This window comes from Chionomys nivalis, chromosome X (genome assembly GCF_950005125.1).
Source record: "Chionomys nivalis chromosome X, mChiNiv1.1, whole genome shotgun sequence".
In the NCBI taxonomy this organism is placed as follows: domain Eukaryota; kingdom Metazoa; phylum Chordata; class Mammalia; order Rodentia; family Cricetidae; genus Chionomys; species Chionomys nivalis.
The window spans coordinates 76648220-76668240 of record NC_080112.1 but is presented as its reverse complement, the minus strand read 5'-3'; the positions used below and the strand labels follow the sequence as shown (position 1 = coordinate 76668240).

The following is a 20021-nucleotide window of genomic DNA, read 5'->3' as shown; positions in this document are numbered from 1 at the left end:
TCTTGTCACCAGACAAAACTTCCAGTCCTGGGATTGGGTTACATTTAATTGAGTTATTGACCAAAGGGCTCCCATGGAAACCCCCAAACATTCGAGACTATGGCCAAGACAGCGGGCTGTTCCTCACAAATGGATGACAAGGCCCAGCTGCTGAAGACAACACCTGTACAAATGTTTGGGCATACGGAAGTCGAGCTGACACCTATATAAGGCCTTCACCCCTACATGCTTTGGTACAGGAAGATCCTCTGCCTGCTACAAAAGGAGAAGTGAAAACTTTAACCCAGCTGCAAACCTTTTGATCTGCAGTGGTGACCTGCCTGCAAGATGAGCTAGGGCAATGGTGGCACAAAGCTTGTGAGAGAAACCAACCAAAATCTGGTTTGACTTAAAGCCCACTCCATGAGATGGAATTCATACCTGACACTGTTTGGGTGACCAAGAACCTAAAACCAAATACTACTTTTCTAAACAATAATAATTGCATCACAATAGAATGGCTTCCAATGACATTGTCTCGTACTCATAGATTATCCTTGGAGAAGCTTCCTCCTGCAGCAGATGAGAACAAATACGGAAACCCACAATCAGACATTAGGCAGAGAGAGAGAATGAGACCTTGGAGCATTTGGTCCTAAGTTGGGGATCTTTGTCAATTACCTCCCCTCAGAGCTAAGGGAATCCTGCAGAGAAGGAGGCAGAAATAGTGTAAGATCCAGAGGGAGGGAGATCACCATGAAAACATGGCCCTCTAAGTCAACATGACCATGCACAAATGAACTCACAGAGACCACGGCATCATGCACTGGGCCTGCATGGGTCTTCATCAGATAGTATTCTAGAGCAGAAAGGAGAAGTGGACACATGCCTCCATCTCTAACACAGAAGCTATCTCCCATTGATAACCACTTGCAGACAAAACTTTAGTTTCCTTTAAGGGAATCTTACTGGGGATACAAACCATGCTTAAGGGTAGGCTGCATGCCCAACAGTAGATAGCCAACAGAAAATTAACTCAACAGTATCTTTGCAAATTCCTTGTCCCATAATGTCATGTCAGAGATTTCTCCTTTTATTTCTAATATTATTTTATTTTTGTTTTTGTTTAATTTAATTTAATTTAATTTGTAGTTTTGAGTCCTTCCTTGCCCTGCAGGCCCTTTACACACATGTTTTTTTTGTTTTTGTTTGTTTTGTTTTGTTTTTTCCAGACAGGGTTTCTCTGTAGTTTTGGAGCCTGTCCTGGAATTAGCTCTAGTAGATCAGGCTGACCTCAAACTCATAGAGATCTGCCTGCCTCTGCCTCCTGAGTGCTAGGATTAAAGGCGTGCACCACCACTGCCCGGTTTACATACAGGTTATGGTTTCAAGTTTAGTGACATTTTGGGATTCCTGAGTGTGTTATCAAGTGGAGCTCCACTTCAATAGCTGCTTTTTGCGCCGTTTCTTTGGCTATTTTCCTTCTACTCATTTGTTTTGTCCTATCCCAATGTGTTAGTTTTTGTTTTACCTTACTTTATTTTATTATTATCCCTGAGAAGCCTGTTTATTTTCTAATGAAAAACAGAAACAGAGTGGATCAAAATAGGAGAGGAGGTGGGGGAGGAACTGGGATAAGTAGAGGGAGGCAGGATGTAATCAGATTATATAAAAAAACTATTTTTAATATAAGGAAAATTAAAATGCAAATAACAATCTAATCCTATGCAACCAGTGTAGAAAAATGTTTTTTCAAATAAATTGAGTACTAAAATGTGGGGGGAAAAAGATTTTTTTCTACACAAATTTGTATACTTCTTAAAACTGAGGTCATGAATATCATCATAGATCTAGAATTTATTACGACATAAATGATTATGGTAAGTATTTAGAAGAAGCATGGTAAAATGACATTTAAACTTTTTAACTAAATGATTTTTAAGTTTAAAGTGGCAAATTACTATTTCATATATTTTCTTTTAAATTTTTAAGATTTATTTTCAATTTTATTTGTCTGTGTGTGTGTGCATGCTATGTGTGTGTAGATGCCTGAAGAGATCTTAAAAGTGTATAAAATCCCCTGGAAGTAAAGCTACAAGTAGTTGTGAGCTGTGAGATGTGGGTAATGAGAAACAGAGATGTGTCCTCTGTCCAACCCTCATTGTATACAAATATTAAATGAAATTTTATGAGCTGGGAATGGTGGCACACACCTTTAATCCCAGCACTCAGGAGGCAGAGGCAGACAGATCTCTGTGAGTTCAAGGCCAGCTTGGCCTACAAAGAAAGTACAACCAGGGGTGTTAAACAGAAAAACCCTATTTCAGAAAACCAAAAAGAATGAAAGAAATTTTATGATTGTGTAAAGAACCTGCAACACCAAGGATCATAACATTCTAACTGTATGTCTTTTTGAATAAAATAAAAATTACTTTAAAATATGAACATTCACCAGGCATGGTGGCACACATCTTTAATCCTAGCAGTCATAAGGCAGAAGCAGGTAGATCTCTGTGAGTTCAAAACCAGCCTGGTCTACACAGAGAGATACTGCAAGTTCTAAACCAGCTAGAGCTACATAGTGTGAATCTGCCTTCAAAAAACAAATGAGCTGAGAGAGTTCTCATGGGAGCCCTTACCTGTTGGGAAGAGTGGGTGTGGTGGGCTGGGGGGTCAAGAGAAGGGTTGTGGGAAGAACTATGGAGGGAATGTAAAATGAAATATAAAAATCAATTATCAATTATAATAATATGCTGTCTAAAAGTATAGTTATTAAAGACTTCATCTCTAAGCTTCAAATTCCAGAATTAAAAATCTCAAACCAGTAATTCGTTTCTTCCATGAAGTTCTTGATGTTTATCTGTTCGCTTGCATTACTTTGCATCACTGTTTATAAATGTGGCTATTACATTTAAAAAAAAAAGAAACTAAACCTCAGAATGAATGAGTAAAAGATGATATATATATATTTATATTTACCTCCAGGATTGTGTTTCTATTCTTATGTTCTCACCATTATTTATACTTTCAAAATTATAATTATGAGCCTTGTGTCTCTTGACCACTTAAAACTCCAGCTCTGATCCTGGCATTCGAGGCTTTCTTATTCTAAACTTTTACTTTTATAAACTATCAATTACTTCTTTCATATTTTCTATTCAAACTATAATACTCTGTGTTACATTTTCCAACATTGGTATAGGAGAACATTGACAAAAACGTTGTTATTCTCACATAGTGAAATGAAAAATATTATTATACCTGTGTGCTTTTCTAGCATTTACTATTCTATAAATAGAATAGCAAACAATGCTCCAAATAAATAAAATCCCTTTCTCCTAAAAATGTAGAGAGCATATCTAATGATGTAGAAACCCCATTATATATATATATATATATATATATATATATATATATGAGCTAAAATATTCTTTACATCTTTTTTTAAACTACCAGAAGTAGTCAGTGTTATAGGAGTCAATGTGGTTTGTAAGTGGAATTTAGCAGTTATCTTACAGATATTTTAGGATACTGGAAAGCAGTTACAACTAGAATTGATTTTTTAAAAAGCCAGTTCCAGGCTGTATGGCTTACTGTCCCCTTCTTCTTACCTCACATGTCTGTAATAAACAGAATCATAACTATCATAGTTACTACCCACTCTAATACCTTAAATTAACCTTGTTAATTTCTTTTTATTTTAACATGGAAAGTTAGATTGAATCACTAACTGTGAAGACCTTGTCTTGGGTTTCAGGCTCCTCATGTGAAATATTCTCATTATTTCAATCACCATCACCTTCCTCCTAGATATTATGTGAGGTTTTCCAGCCTTTGAAATTCAAAAACAATCATTGCTTCTTAGACATTGTTATTTTCCTCTATTACCACATAATTCACAACTAAAAAAAAAAAGCCCAAATATTCCTTTTAAATGAAGGCCAAAATGAAAGGTAGGTAATTAAATTCACATGCTATTCAACAAACTGTGCAGAAAGCACTACTTTTCTCCCAACATTTGCAGGGAGACATATAAAATGCAAACTATGAGAGCTGATTTTTCTTATTCTCCACAAAGACTATACAGTAGAATATGTGATTGAATTTCTTGAAAAGTCATCTCTTCAGAGTGAAACGGTGGGTAGAGTGATTGTGATAATGCTACCATTAATCCCAATCACATTGAGAACCCTCTGCAAGCAGTGCCTGCAGATTCTAGTAAATAAAACATACACAGTTCCAAGTAAAAAAGCCCTTTATTACTTTATAATTACAGAAGTATATCATACCCAAGAACTGTACTTTTTATTCCTCCTTTTGGTGGTTCCTTCCTCTTCCTTATGTAGTCTACACAAAGGCAAGTTATAAGGACTGACACTTCCTTCTCTTGCATGCAGACCAAATGTCTATGTAAATTTTGGACCTAAAATACCAGTGAATTGTCAACCTTAGAAGCTGAGGAGTCCAGTGTATTTAAATCCTCTACAAGAATACTTAAACTAATATCTACAGCATCCAGAAAAAATAAAACAAGCTCACATATTCCTGTCATATTTATTCACAATGTGATGATACTTTGCTCTTTTTAATATAATTCTGTGAGTTTTGATAACTGAAAAATCTTGATATTTTGCTTGGTGACATGTAGTAATATTTATGAATTTAAAAATGAGAGAATTTTAAAACAGAAACCTACATTTCTTAAAATGTAACTCAGTTTTTCTAGCCTTCTATTTATGGTATTTGGATGACTTACACTGAGCAGTAAGATTGACCTTGAACTACTGGACTTCTAATCGAGACTATGCAGATCCTTACAGTATTAGAACAAAATATTTATCATAGAAGACTCTATTGTCAGAATCATGCTAATCCACAACCTGTGGATTTTCCAAAGAGACTAAGAAAATTGTGTTAAAATGATCTTTATCTCCTGTCCTTATCTTCAGTTTGTGTCTTCAGCATTCAGCTCAAACTTAGCATTGAAATAATACATATAAAAGCATAAGCAGCCGGGCGGTGGTGGCGCACGCCTTTAATCCCAGCACTCGGGAGGCAGAGGCAGGCGGATCTCTGTGAGTTCGAGACCAGCCTGGTCTACAAGAGCTAGTTCCAGGACAGGCTCCAAAGCCACAGAGAAACCCTGTCTCGAAAAACCAAAAAAAAAAAAAAAAAAAAAAGCATAAGCAGAGGGAATAAATAACATAAGTATATGCCATGTATACCTAACTGTTAATCCTGAGACAAGTTAATTAACCTCTCTGATATTACATTTATGCCTTTGTATTTGCTTTTCCATGTTTTTGTCACTTCTATTAGAAAGGTAAGAAGACTTGTTATATTTAAAAATATAGGAAATTACCAGTTCAGAAAATGATAGACATCTATAAATGCTCAAGGAGTGAATTTATATGCCCTTCATTCAGTAGCAAGATTCCAGTGCAGATTGACTGCTTTAACTTTTTGTGTCACTTCACCTGTGTTTTATGTCTTAGAAAGACTTGAAAATTTTTACTCCACTCAGAAATAAAATTATTCCATGGAAGACATTTACATTTCTGTAAAGATTAATATACATCATGCATTTGGGGACTTTTCTATTTACAAAAGACAATTTTAAATACACACATTCAACTTATATTTGGTTGGGAACATCTGTAAAATCTTGGTCTGGGACTTGTAATTTAAAAAATGCCATGAATTTTAAATTAGAAGCAGATGGATCCCACTTTTCCTTTCTTCTCCCAAGTTTTTAACATTGTGCCTTGATCATGTGTGGGGCACAACCCTGTGACCACAACCATCACACAGTAAAATTTATTTTTGCTATTTCCAATGTTCAATTAAAGAAATTGCTTATCTGGCAATTTCTACCTTTGGAACAGGCCAAACAGCATAGGTAAAGAGAATAATAACTGAAGAATTATTTCATTTTAGCTAACCATTGATGAACCACTCTCCCTGCTCATGAGACGAGAACGGGTAACGGAGCTGCCATGGCGAGATAGTTGGTCACGAAATTCTGAAGCCATGAAATAATAAAGAATTGGGTCCAAAAGGCAGCAGAGACTTGCAAGGCACAGGCAGAAAGGATGGAAATACTGTGTACTTTTGACAATGGGACAACTGGTAATGATACTTTCCTTTACCATGGTGTAAAATGTGAAGTTAATGTGATAAGGAGTGAAGCAGATGACAAAGACTGCAGCACACATGAAAACCATCCTCAGTGCCTTTTTCCTCTCACTAATTCCTTGGAAAGCAATCGGTGGCTGTTTCAAGGATATAGTTGTTTTCCAGGTACAACATGCGATGGTGATCACTGGAATCACAAATCCAGCCAGCTCTGCAATTGTAATCATAGTGACCATAACCACTGCGTTCATCTGTTTGTACCCAAGATCAGCAAAACAGGATTCTGTGTTATTAGCTAAGCCAGCACTTCTCAGGATGGGAAATGGCAAACAGGCAGTCCCCACGACGACCCAGATGGCAACACTGATGCCCACGTCGTACCTACGCTTCCAGTTTCTGGCTCTAAATGGCTTGAGGAGAAAGAAGCATCTCTGAAGGCTGATGCATGTCAGGAAGCAAATGCTGGCATACATGTTGAGATATTTCAGATAGAAGCAGAGCAGGCAAAGTGCCTTCGGGAATGGCCAGTGACGGTTGATATAATAGTAAATCCGGAGAGGTAAGGACAGGATGTGAGCAAGATCTGCCACGGAGAGGTTGATCATGAAAATGATGGCCTTATTCTTCTTGCTGATGAAGCGCCACAGAACCCACAGGGCTGCACTGTTAGCCAGGAGACCAGGGATGAATATGAAGATATAGGTGGTTGCATACAGAGAGTACTGAAATGTCAGATTTGTGACACCACAATTACTCTCAACACTGCTGGTACTATTGCTGCCCATCTTGAATATCTCAGTATGTTCATCAAGGTGAGCTTTGGAAATATTGCTCCTGTCCAAACAAAAATTAAAAAGCACAGTGGTTAAGTAATACTTCAGTGGATACTTAGGATTCACTTTTACACTGAGATATACAATATTTCAACTAGGGACAGCTCACATATATGTAAGTGGAGGCTCAATGAATATGCACTACTGGCCCAACATTACACAGTAAATCAATTAAGAAACAATGGAAATGTGCCTTGACATACTTATTATATTGCTTTTACCATGGCAAAGACATTGTGGCAATTAATATATTACTTACCTTGGTTCTCCAGCATAAAAAATGATCTAGCTTTCTGGGCATAGATATTCAGGAGCAGAGAAATATATATCCTAATTAAGGGAGCCATCTTAGGGTTGGCAAGAGACTTGACTCTAGAGGGGCTCGCACGTGTCCAGGGAGATGTCCCCAGCTGGTACCTTGGGCAACTGAGGAGAGGGAACCTGAAATGACCCTATCCTATACTGATGAATATCTTGCATATCACCTTAGAACCTTCATCTGGCGATGGATTGAGATAGAGACAGAGACCCAATTTGGAGCAATGGTCTGAGCTCTCGAGGTCCAAATGAGGAGCAGAAGGAGGGAGAACATGAGCAAAGAAGTCAGGACCACGAGGGGTGCACCCACCCACTGTGACAGTGGAACTGATCTATTGGGAGCCCACCAAGGCCAGCTGGACTGGGACTGAATAAGCATGGGTTGAAACCGGACTCTCTGAACATGGCGGACAATGAAGGCTGATGAGAAGCCAAGGACAGTCGCACCAGGTTTCAATCCTATTACATGAACTGGCTTTGTGGGAACCTAGCCTGTTTGGATGCTCAAATTCCTGGACCTAGATGGAAGTGGGAGGACCTTGGTCTTCCCGCAGGGCAGGGAATTTGGACTGCTCTTCAGTATGGAGAGGGAGGGGGAATGGAGTGGGGGGAGGGGGAGAGGAGTGGGGATGGAGGAGGGGAGTGGGGAGAGGGAGCAATGTGTGGGAGGAGGGGGAGGGAAATGGGAAACGGGGAGGAGGCGGAAATTTTAATTAAAAAAGAATAAAATAAATAAAAAAAAAGAAAATGATCTAGCTGACTTAGAAAACCTGGAAATATGATGTCCTCATTAGTTTATCATAACAGCTTGCTACTCTGGAGTCGTCTTGAATTTGGCCTAACTCCCTGGGTTTGTGTTCCATTCTCAGTTTACACGAAACACTTCAATACTGTATGAGTTTAGATAGTGAACTATGATTACTTTCTTACTGTAATCATGGAAGTATAGTGCTCAGGTCTCCCTCTCTGAAGAATTCTATATCATTATACATGAAAGTCTGTATACATATATATTTTAAATGAAATGTTCCTATCCAGGCTGACAATACTCCCCGCAAGAACCGTCGACTATCTAGCAAAACCCCAATGCCAGGCATGAGAAGCCTCTTTTGAATTGTTGGTTGGGGTTGTCCAATAGATTCCCAAAACATAGGCTATTGTTGTTGTCGTTGCTTAGCAGAGGTGGAAGGTAAGTATCTATTGCTGAAGGCACCATGCACCTTCAACACAGGACCTAGAAAACATGAGATGTATCTGACTTGAAATTCTTCTTTAAGACTAGCTTTCATGGTACCAATAGGCACCTTGCAAACTTCCAGAGAAAGACAGCAACTGATAGCTATACTGCCTATGAAACACAGCAACAACCAGCATGACACAACAATCCCGTGGGTGCAATCCTGCTGGTAACCAACAGCTCTCTAACTTGGAATTAAGGTCCACTCAACAAGAGGGAAATCATGTCTGGTACTGGAAACCTAGTCAGCTAACCCCTGGCTAGTGAAGTCATGAATCTTGGAGGAGAATCTATAGCTGACATTTCACTAAACCAGCAAAGTCCTTCATTACATTCTAAATGTTCATTCCACCTACAAATAAGTGTATCCCTCATCCCTCGTCAAGGAAAACTTTCTTTGCAATAGACAGAGACTGTTAAAACCACAACCAACAAAAATGTAGAGTAGTGAACCCCAATCCTAAAAGATACATCTACAATACAATCCCTGCACATAAGGCTCAAAGATTACTGAGAAAGGGGGGGGGGGGGTGAAAAGATTGTAAGAGCCATAGAAACAGGAAGTTTGTTGTGAGATTGTATCTCTTAGAAATGTCAGAGAATGTATACTCATGAAGTCTCATCAACATGACTACCTAAACAAGAACTGAAAAAAATATACCACCAATAGACATGCCAGTGTGGATGGGGACAAACTCATGAGGCCTTAACCCTAGATGAAGGACTATAGGGAATTAAGAAATTCAAAGAGTGAAGGAAATACTATTCTTTGGGGAAGAGCAATACTAACTGATCAAACAATTCCAAATTGTTAGTCCTGAAAATATATACATACAAATATCATTATATGGACTGAGAAGGTTATATTTATGTATTTAGGAGGAAACAGACACACCTAACAACAAAAAGTTCTTGAATTTGGGAGAAAATAAGGTAGGTATGGGAGAGGTAGGAGGAAGGAAAGGTAAAAAGGGAAACAATGTAACTATATTATAATCTCAAACAATATTTTTCTTAATTTTAAAAGAATTTTATACTAGAAAAACATCAGCAATGAATGCATCATCTAATAGTAACAGTGAACATTACCCTAGCAACAGTAAAACAACTTAAGATTTAATTTTGTATTCATTAAAGTAATCATCATAAAAAAAAAAGGAAATCAAGCAAGCATGCCCTGGGCTTGTTTCTGACATGATGTAGCTGGTTGCATTTTTATTTTAATTCTGTTTTGTGTTGAGTATATTTACTACAATGGAGTGATGTAATTTTTAGCTTTCTTTATTTGTGGAGGAATGTGTTCTCATATCATTTTTAGTCCCATTGCAATACACAGAGATAGAATAAAATAACAGACCCCCAAGTGATGATTTCTCGAACAGAAAAGAATCCAAGTACTTTCACTTTCTTCCCTCGTCTCTCATATAAATCTGCTTGGCCTACAACCTGTGATGTGTCATAAAGAATAGTTAATCTTGTGTATGTGTGGATGACATAGAATGGAGAGCAATTCAAAGGCAAAAGGGAAGTCATGTTTCAACTATCAAAGATGTACATCAAAATCAGCGAAATAAGTTGTCACAGGTTTTATCTAATTTATTTGCATAAATTATTGTTTATTATTATCATTATTATAAATTATTATTAGTAGTATTAATAGTAGTAGTAATATAGATGGGAAAACTAATGTTCAGAAAGATTTAATGAATTTACAGGTTTTCTTGTCAGCGTTCTATTGTTGTGAAGAGACACCATTACTAAGGCAATTCTTAGAAATCATTTAATGGGAGCTCACGAACTCTGAACCAACAACTAGGGAGCCTGCCTGGGACCAACATAGAACCTCTGCATGTGTATGGAAGTTGTGTACCTTGATCTGTTTGGGGGACCCCCAGCAGTGGGATCAGGACCTGTTCCTGGCACAAGAGCTGGCCTTTTGGAACCTATTTCCCATGCAAGGATTCTTTTCCCAGTCTTGATGCAGGGGAAGGAGCTTGGTCTTGACTCACATGGGAGGTCTGTCCCTTCCTGAATGTAGGAGTGGATGGGGTGGGGTAGACTAGAGGAGGAGGGAGGGTACAGGAAGACAGGAGGGAGGGGAAACTGTGGTTGGTATGTAAATAATTGAAAATTTTTATTTAAAAAGAGAAACAAAATGAAGTTCCCAATTTTAAACAAAGGAAAAAAAGAAATGATTTAACTAGAGAATTAGAGCCTCCTTACAGTTTTAGAGACTTGGGAAATGGTCGTCCGTCATGGTGAGAAATAAACAGGCGTGGAGCTGTAGAAGTAGCTGAGAGTCTTATTCATACCCTGTCCACAGGCAGCAGGCAGAAAGTGGGGGCAGGGAAGAATGAGATTGGCTCTGGTCTGGGCTTTTGAATCTCAAAGATCACTCCCAGTGACACACTTCCTCCAGCAAGGTCACACATCTTTATCCTTCCCGAATACTTCCACTCTTTGGAACTGAAGGGTGGAGGGTTGGCCATTCTTATTTAAACTACCACAGAAGTAACAAAGCAAATTTTGCAGGGTTGTTGCAAGTCTTAAGGTATTTTCAATTTGTTCTTTGCATCCCTGTAACTAGGTGTGACTTTAAAATGTTGCTAGCTTATATTTTTGGTTGTGAGCCTGGCCTTTAACGGCTGAGCCATCTCTCCAGCCCAACTCACAGAGATCCGTCTGCCTCTGCCTCCCGAGTGCTGGGATTAAAGGCGTGCGCCACCACTGCCAGCTCTAGGGAGGCAGAGGCAGGCAGATCTCTGTGAGTTCGAGTCCAGCCTTGTCTACAAGAGCTAGTTCCAGGACAGGAACCAAAAGCTACAGAGAAACCCTGTCTCGAAAAATCCAAAAAAAAAAAAAAAATGTTGCTAGCTTATCCACCATTTTCACAGATTCAATAGCAAATGCCCTGATAGGTTCCTGTGTTAGTTTCTATGGCCTCAGCTGGTGGTACTCTGGAAACTTTAGAAGGTGAGGCCTAACGTTATGATGTGGTAGTTCACCCGTGATGTTTTCCATCTGCCAGGGTGAAGGGAGTATAAGTAAATCTTCTTTTGTCACCTGTTACCCATGCAGAGGCTGTCAGAGGAAGCTACCAGCTAAGGAAGCGACCAGCACACATACTTTGCTAAGGAAGCGACCAGCACACAATTTCAAGAACTCAGAACAGCTCACGCCCAGTCGAATTGCACTTCCGCTTTTGCACTTAGCAAACAGGGTTGTTTGTTTTTGCTTCACTGGTGCAGTTGGCTGCACTTACTAACAGAGCACGTTCTCATCACTCCTCTGAGTTCAACAGAGCTCAATTCAGCCAGAACAGAAAGCTCACGTCCCATTTGTACCTTTTTTTTTTTTTTATGGGTTTCTGTGCCTCTGAATTTGGCACATATATAACTCAGAAATTCAGTCACGAATTTAGTGATTCTCATGACCTGGTTACCAAAGCTCTTCTCTTCTCCAAACAGAAGAGAAAATAGGAAGAGTTTTTCCTCAATCCCTTCAGTGAAAATTAACTGTAAAATCTCCATGCTGAGAGAGATGGGGAACTTTTTGCTGCTGTTCAGCACGAATATAATACCTTGGAACAGGAACACTTAGCTTGTTCTGAAGAATTTGTGTCACTCTGAAATTTAAGAAATAAAAGCAATCTAAAAATCTATCAAGAAAAAATGTCAAGTTTTCGAATGTGTTCCCTCTCTGGCTCTGTCTTTGATACTATTCTCAATCACTGCTGCTTCTTTAGCCTTTTCTGGGCCTCTCTAGCCCTGTATCTCTGGGTAGTTTTCCTTACTTAAGCTGCCACCATTGCTCTCCTTTAACCTAGACATATTTTTGGTTCCTGTCTCATGAAGAGATGTGAAATTCATGATTCATTCCTGAGTGTGTGCTTCCCTTTTCTGAACCTGTTGCTCCCCATATCTAGAATGTCTTCCCTCCACGTCTTTACACATCTTGGTAAAGTCTTGGTTTGCAAGTTAGAGAACCCTTCTCCATTTGATCTTCCAGGGTAATCCAACTTATCATTACATGTTCTTTAGTCTTAATCTTTGTAGCATTAACGCTTGAAATGTAAGGGCTCACTTAAACATTTATGTACTACATAGTTCACTCTGTTATAACTTCATTTGTGCCATAAAAAGATATTTTGTTCATCACTATGTAGCTACTAAGCATTCAAATAGTTTTGTATATGAGCTGTTCAAAGCTGCTGTCTCAATGCATTTTGCAAAAATGGAAACCTTGAGGTATCAACTAGTATATTTTCATTACCTGTCTGCTCATTTGGATTATTAGATTTCCCAGTATGTACCCTTTATTTTACTGCTCTGAAAAGTTATAGTTGTAGAGGCTTAAAAGAAGAATAAACGAATCAATTTAGAAATCACAGGTGATCACACACATCCTTTAGAAAAAGTCAAGCTATCTCAGATTATACACTGCCAGCAGGACTTCAGGAAAAAAGCAGTCCTTGTAATATGCTTCTTGTGGTTTCTTATACTTTTATTTTATTAATTGTCATTGAATTTTATAAGCATATCACAGATAAGTAAATTTGCCTCATTTCATTAGCTTCTCTTCTGCTCTTCGACTCTGAAAGTCAGTGAAGAGACAGAATCTGCAGATCCCAAAGTTCTTGACACTTAATAAGTATAAAAGGGAACTAACGTTGTGTATTTAAACCCCCCCCCCACCACAAGCATGGACTTTTGAGGACTATGGCAGAATCCAATCCTATGACTCATGGCATGGATTTTATGTAAAACAGAGAAATTTCTCAAATTTTATCCTTATAAAGCTCATTACTGGAATCTTTTAAAGAAATGAGTGGAAAAAAATCTCTAAAATATCTAAAAACCAATGTGTTACATGACTCGAGGTGAAGGGCATGGCAACAAGGAATCTTTATCTCTGTGAGGTAAGTACAATTGATACTAGTAATACCTCTACTATAGTTTTACCTGATGTATTCAGTAAAAATTTAGTGCCTTGTTCTAGGTCATAAGGTTATTTATTCTAGAATTAGAATCAGAAATCAGGCCTCTTAATGATCTGTGCACCATGTTACCCCTCGTTCTATGAAATTCTGTGATATACAGTATCTCAACCGAGTGAAGATGGTACTTGTGCTAAGATGTTTATACTCTCATATTGGTCTCTATAGGGACAGTTTTGGGGAGGAAAATTGAGTTTGTATATGCAGAAATGGTAAAGTTAAACTTAGTTTGCCTGAATTGTTGACTATTCTATTTATATTGTAGCAATCTTTCAAAACTGAGGTCTAGTTCTGTCTTTTCAACAAAGACTTCCATAATCATGCTGATATCCATTAATTATCATTAATGAGATTCATCTGGACTTAATTTGCATTTTAATCTAGCAAGCATATATTTCTTTATGTTTATATATATGCTAATTATTGAGGATATCGGAGTTGAATCATAAATTCAGGAGAAGAATTTACTTGGCAGAAAAGCTCAAGAAGTTTGCATCTCATTGAACTGGAGAGAAGGCTCAACAGTTTAGAGCACTTGGTCTTGCAGAGATCCTGAGGTTGATTTCCAGTATCAACATGGAGGCTAACAATCATACATTACTTCCATTCCAGGAGATCTAATGTCTTCTTTTGACTTCTACATGCACCAGGCATGCATGTTATTCACTGACATGCATGTGCATAAAATTAAAAATTTTGATAAAAGGAGTTTATCGTCACGTGGGAGAGAACATAGAGTAATTCACCATAATAAATTTTAAACCATGCTGTAAAAGATGTACCGAAAGTATTTCTGTAGAAAGAGAAAGAAAAGCTGGATAGAGGATGAGTGTAATTGAAACTTGAACAATAAAGCAGCTTCAGCTATTAGTTTTGAGGGTAAACACGATGTAAGGGAAGAAAGGACTTGAGGGAGATTGAGTGAGAATGAATAACATTCATAATACCCAAGGTATAAAAACAGGGTAATACTCATTTAACCCAAGCTGGTGATTAGGATTAGACTGTTAAAGGTATAGAGTAGGAGAATCTACTTAAGGGAAAACTGATTGAGACAGGTGGTGCTATAACCTGAAAGATTTTGGAGGAATTTTAGGGGAAGATAGAATCCTTGAAATATTCTGATAAGAATTTTGATATAACTATACTTGAAGTTCACAGTGATCCCTCTAGCAACATTGTGAACATTAGTTAGGAAAGATGGCCCACAGGAAGTCAAGTCGTTTTCATATAAGTAGATTGATCAACAGTTCACAGTTGCCGGCAATGTGTGGAAAGTTTTTTTTTTTTTTTTTTTTTTTTTGGTTTTTTTTTTTTTTTTTTTGGTTTTTCGAGACAGGGTTTCTCTGTGGTTTTGGAGCCTGTCCTGGAACTAGCTCTGTAGACCAGGCTGGTCTCGAACTCACAGAGATCTGCCTGCCTCTGCCTCCCAAGTGCTGGGATTAAAGGCATGCGCCACCACCGCCCGGCCATGTGTGGAAAATTTTATATTCAGCACTAAAACCACAAAAGAGCACATCATCAACAGAACTGCTCTTTCAGACTACTACAGCAGTTGAGGTGATAAAGAATAAGCTCTAAGCTTGGTAAGACATGAAAATTATAATTTCAAGTAAAAGTCAGAGAAGAAGCCGGGCGGTGGTGGAGCACGCCTTTAATCCCAGCACTCGGGAGGCAGAGGCAGGCGGATCTCTGTGAGTTCGAGACCAGCCTGGTCTACAAGAGCTAGTTCCAGGACATCTCCAAAACCACAGAGAAACCCTGTCTCGAAAAACAAAAAAAAACAAAACAAAACAAAAAAAAAAAAGAGTCAGAGAAGATATTTGTTAGGTCTTGAAAGTTAAAGACTATTTTATTAGAAAAAAATATAAAATTTCCCTTTCTTATAGTGTTACCTCTGAAATTTGCACTCTATCAAGTTCCATCAATTCCTGTCTTTGCACTCTATCATGTTTCATCAATCCCTGTCTTTTTCAGGGATGTTTCTCTCCAACGTAAACACTTAACTCCACTCTAAAATGTGTCATTAGAACTTGTACAAGATATAACAAACATATATACTCTCTGTGATTAAAAACCTTTCTTTAGAGCTCATATCAGAGATCAATACTCTCCTCTGTCTCAAAGGCCTACTTTGATGCTTTTTTTTTATTTCTGGGACTGGGCACCTATACATTGACTTTCTTTTTCTTCAAACTATATTTACAGATTTTACAAAAAAGAATATACTTTTTACATAGGAATATTCTGTATCTTAGGCATTTATATATAATTTAGTCTATTTAACAAAGGTCTAGACAAGCGGTAGGAACTTAAGAGTATGTAGTGTAGACATATGCTAGCAAACAAGAAAGTTGACTTCTTGTGTCTGTCCCAGGATTTACTCTCCCAGTCAATAGCCATATTTCAGTCTCTGCTCCTGAGATAGATGAGGTTAGATTTCGAGAAATCAGGACACCGAAGAAATTTGAAGTCTAAAATTTCGGCTTTCTATTTCCAACCAGAACCTGATCTGCTTAAGTAGAATTTGATCGTCTATCAGTATGGTTTTGTAGAAACAAGTATTGTTTCAAAATATATATTTATATCAAATTTTTAGTCTGTTTCACTAATGATGAGTTCAAGCTCCCTTTCCTATCAAACTACATTAATGTCCAGTTTTCACAGAGACAACTCAAACATGCTTATATAATTATAATTTGATTTATAATAAGATTCTTCATAAAGCTAGAGAAAGATGAAACTTTCCATTTCCAAACAAGTTCTTGCATGGAAAAATCACTTTAAAATGCCATTTATATGGAATATACTCTCCTCAAGATAAAGACACTGGCATTCTTGGACCTAGCTCTAGCACTTTTAAGTATATGCACTAAGGATATATAGCAAAGGACTTCCCTCCAGGTGTCAGGCTAATATGCTATCAGAATCAAGGATCTTTATGAAGTTTCACTTTTGAACTCAAATCATAGCAGATTGCAGATAGAAAATCTGGGACATTTTAATTTTATTTTTGATAACTGGAGTGCTGAGTTGAGCAAGATGTGTAGGATTGGGAAGACTCACAACAGTAGACCATCTTTTTAAAAATACTAGATTTGGATCAAAGAGATTTGGATCTTATTAATCAAATACCAGTTCTCTATTTTGCTGCAATAATCCCCCTTTCCTGTCTGTCACTTTCATTTTCTTTATTGTTAAAATATGACAATTGAACTCAATGGGCTTTAACTCCTTTATAACTTTAACTTACCTTGTCTGTATGGACACTACCCCTAACACTACTCACACTGCCACTACCTGGTCCTTATGCAGCCGCTACCCCTATGAGCACATATACTTAGATATGTGTATTTGTCAAAAGTCATTACTGAATGATATATTACAAATAATTCTATCACAAGATATCATTTAACTGAAAGTTAGGGAAATTAGCACTCAAATGAATAATCCCATTTTCCTGAAGCTTCTAAGCTCTGGACTCTGAGTATGGGAATTCAGTTCTAGGATCAACATGACAGTTCATTCCCTGAGTATCAGCTTTATGAGTCTTCACCTTCTCAGTCTTCCTTCGCTTTTTAACCTCTTAAATTTAAGTAACCAGCACAACTAAACAAATATGCTTATCAAAATTACTTCTATTTTCCTTGGTAGAAGGGATAGTCTGCAGCCCTGTCATCTTGGAAAAAGAGAAATTTAAAAGAGAAAGGACTAAATATAAGTGAAAAAAACAAAATTACTGTTCCTCTAAGAAAACTGCTATAAATACAGATCTACAATCTTCTTGGTGACTGCATATACAATAGTTAGAAAGTACCAGTGCAATGGGGTAGATTGTTCTGATCTAAGATTTGGTTCCTACAATCAACAACAATCCTACATTATTTTTTTGGGGGGGGGGGAAGAAAACAATAGCTTTAAAATCCTGATCTGACACATACGTAAGTAATCTTTTTGGATAATTAAAATAAGATTTAGAACTCCCTACCGAAACATTGCCCTGATGATGAAAATTGGCCATAGTGTGGTTTTACAGCAAACATTTCTGTGTTGTGTGTTAGAACCATGACACAGGGCTTCATGGGAAGCCAATTCACTTATCTCAAACAGAGACAGCCACCAAGCACAATCCAAAACTTCTCAAAAAATTCACTTGGAGGTCTTTGCTTCTCTACTACTAGGATTTAGTAGTCTATACAATTTTAATCAAACAACTTTATCAGTTAGGCCCCAGAAAAAACTGTGTTTGACCAAAGAAGGGACTGTATTCAACAGGAACCATTACAAAAAGCAACTGTCCTAAACCTATGACTTGATTATCAGTATAGTTTAGACAATTAGCAACCTAAGTATATGTGCATATCACCTAGCTGTGTAGCATATTTTAGTTACACAAATTCTCTAATTGATAGAAATGGCAATGACTCTCTGCATCTATTTAAACAAGCAAAACAAAATTCCTCACTTGAGAATTCTGAGAATTGAGATCATCGCCTCCTAAAAAAACAGGGCAAAGCCATTATCATTGTTCTAAGGCTACTTCTGGGATCAGCTAAGCACAGAATTTCTCTTAAAGCATTCCCCAGAGTGCTTGCTTTTGACTCACTACTGCTAGTTCCACTCCTAAAAGCAATTACTGAAAATATAAATGTCCCACATTTGACTCTTCTATCTAGAAGGACTTAGCATAGGACAACAATTTCCTCTTAGAGTATCAAGGAATACCTCTGAATAAACTCTAAAGTCATCTGATACATTCATTGTTCTTCCAATACAAAATTTGAAAGGGCCATAGGTAGATTTAGAATATTTCTGAAAGTCACAGTCTTCTAGAGGGGAAAAACATGAGTTTTAAGACTCAGTTCCTACCTGCAATTCTGTCACGAATTACCTGAGTGGTCTTAAGTGATTTCATCTCACTGACTCTTAGAAAATCCAACTGTATTGTGAGGGATTTTTATCTGCACAGCCTTTTTAGTTTTGAGATATGTTATTTGTCATTCTTCTTTTATCCTAGGTGAAAATACTATTTGGCTCAGTATCTAAGCAAGCTAAATTTACTATTAAGAGTATAAACCTTAATATACATATGTAATTTATATATTTATATAAATATATGTATTTCCTATGTAAATATAAAGATTATACACAGCAGAAGTGCATATCCTCTTTTTGGCTAAGTTTGTCAAATTGTCCCAAATGAGACTGAATGCAACACTGTATTTACCTTTTGGGTCATATGCCATTCCTTGTCCACTGTACAGAAAGCCCCTTTAGCAAGTGGTGAGTTATATCACATAAGATAATACTGCTGTTGTAACAGTGGAGGCTGACAGCAGTAAATTTCACCTTGAACTCTGACTAGACTCAAAGGCAATCGCATTTGTTTCTCCTGTAAGAATCCCGAGATGAGAAACCAGAGACCATTTCAAAACACTGACTTCACATCTGTTCCTCTCCTGATCTTCCTGTCTCCACCAATCCCCACAAATGGAAAAACAAAGTTACAGGTGCTGGACTAGGACTTACCCTGATTCTGAGCCGGGATAAGCACTCTTGTATCTTTGCAAGGAGATGGGAGTACAAAAGTACAACTCTGGGCAGCACGCACATATCCTGCTGATAACTGAAAAAATTAGTGTTGAAAGAGGAAGTTGTGCACATTGATGTCTCACCACAGAAACCTTACTTGCACAGAACGAAGGTAAGTCCCTTGAGCAGATGACGCTAGTCGAGTTTGATTTCGTCTTTATTTCATTGGTGCTAAACAAACAACAAATACATCCTTGCCTTCTTAACCGTTACCCACCTTGTTTCCTTCCACCACAACCGAGATGTTTTTCTTACTATATTCCAGTAGGTTTTGTGTCAAGATAAAATTTCTAAGCCAAATGTGAAGAAAGTTTACCTAAGAGCTGGAAAGCTGCTGCTCTTTCAATTCCAGGAGGCAAAAGCTAAGGAAACTTCAAAATACACGTCAAAAAATAACAACAGGACTATCTTCGCTTAAATTTTCCACTAAATCTAGATTGTCCTCATCTCTATCCATCGGTTCATATTTTAATGTGTACTTTGTTTTGTGTATTTATTGTGCCTTTACTATACTGAGAGCAAAGTCTACTTTCAGTTTATTTCTTTGTTCCAAACAAAGCATTTTCAAGAATGCTGTTTGAATGAAAATTGAAAACTGAGGCAAAGGGTGATTAAATAAATGCTCAAAGAATGCACTTGTAAATAAATGAAAAGAACTGTTGATTGCAGAGTCGGCCTCCAGAGTAATGAGTTTGATGATTCTGCACAGTGTCAACAGGTTCTTCAGAAATACGCAAGTAAATACCACACTCAGAACCAACACTTTCTGCTAAGTTTCAAAATAATTCTGAAAAAAATAAGCTTACACAAATCTCTTCAGGCATGTAAAAGAGTCACACTCATAATCTGCAGCCTGGAGCTGCAAAGAACTTTCTGGGTAATAACCATAGTAAAGAAGAAAAACAAAAATACTTGTGGGTTAGGTCAACGT

General features: G+C 37.6%; 1 protein-coding gene across 1 annotated transcript; it reads right to left on the bottom strand.

The window, feature by feature from the left end:
- Positions 1–5747: 5747 nt before the first annotated feature.
- On the bottom strand, positions 5748–19129 carry P2ry10 (P2Y receptor family member 10). The gene is made up of 2 exons (XM_057760238.1): positions 19028–19129; positions 5748–6948 (listed from the first exon to the last, which is right to left on the bottom strand). The coding sequence occupies exon 2, from the start codon at positions 6897–6899 to the stop codon at positions 5913–5915; it is 987 nt and encodes a 328-aa protein (XP_057616221.1). The 5' UTR covers positions 6900–6948; positions 19028–19129; the 3' UTR covers positions 5748–5912.
- Positions 19130–20021: the final 892 nt, after the last annotated feature.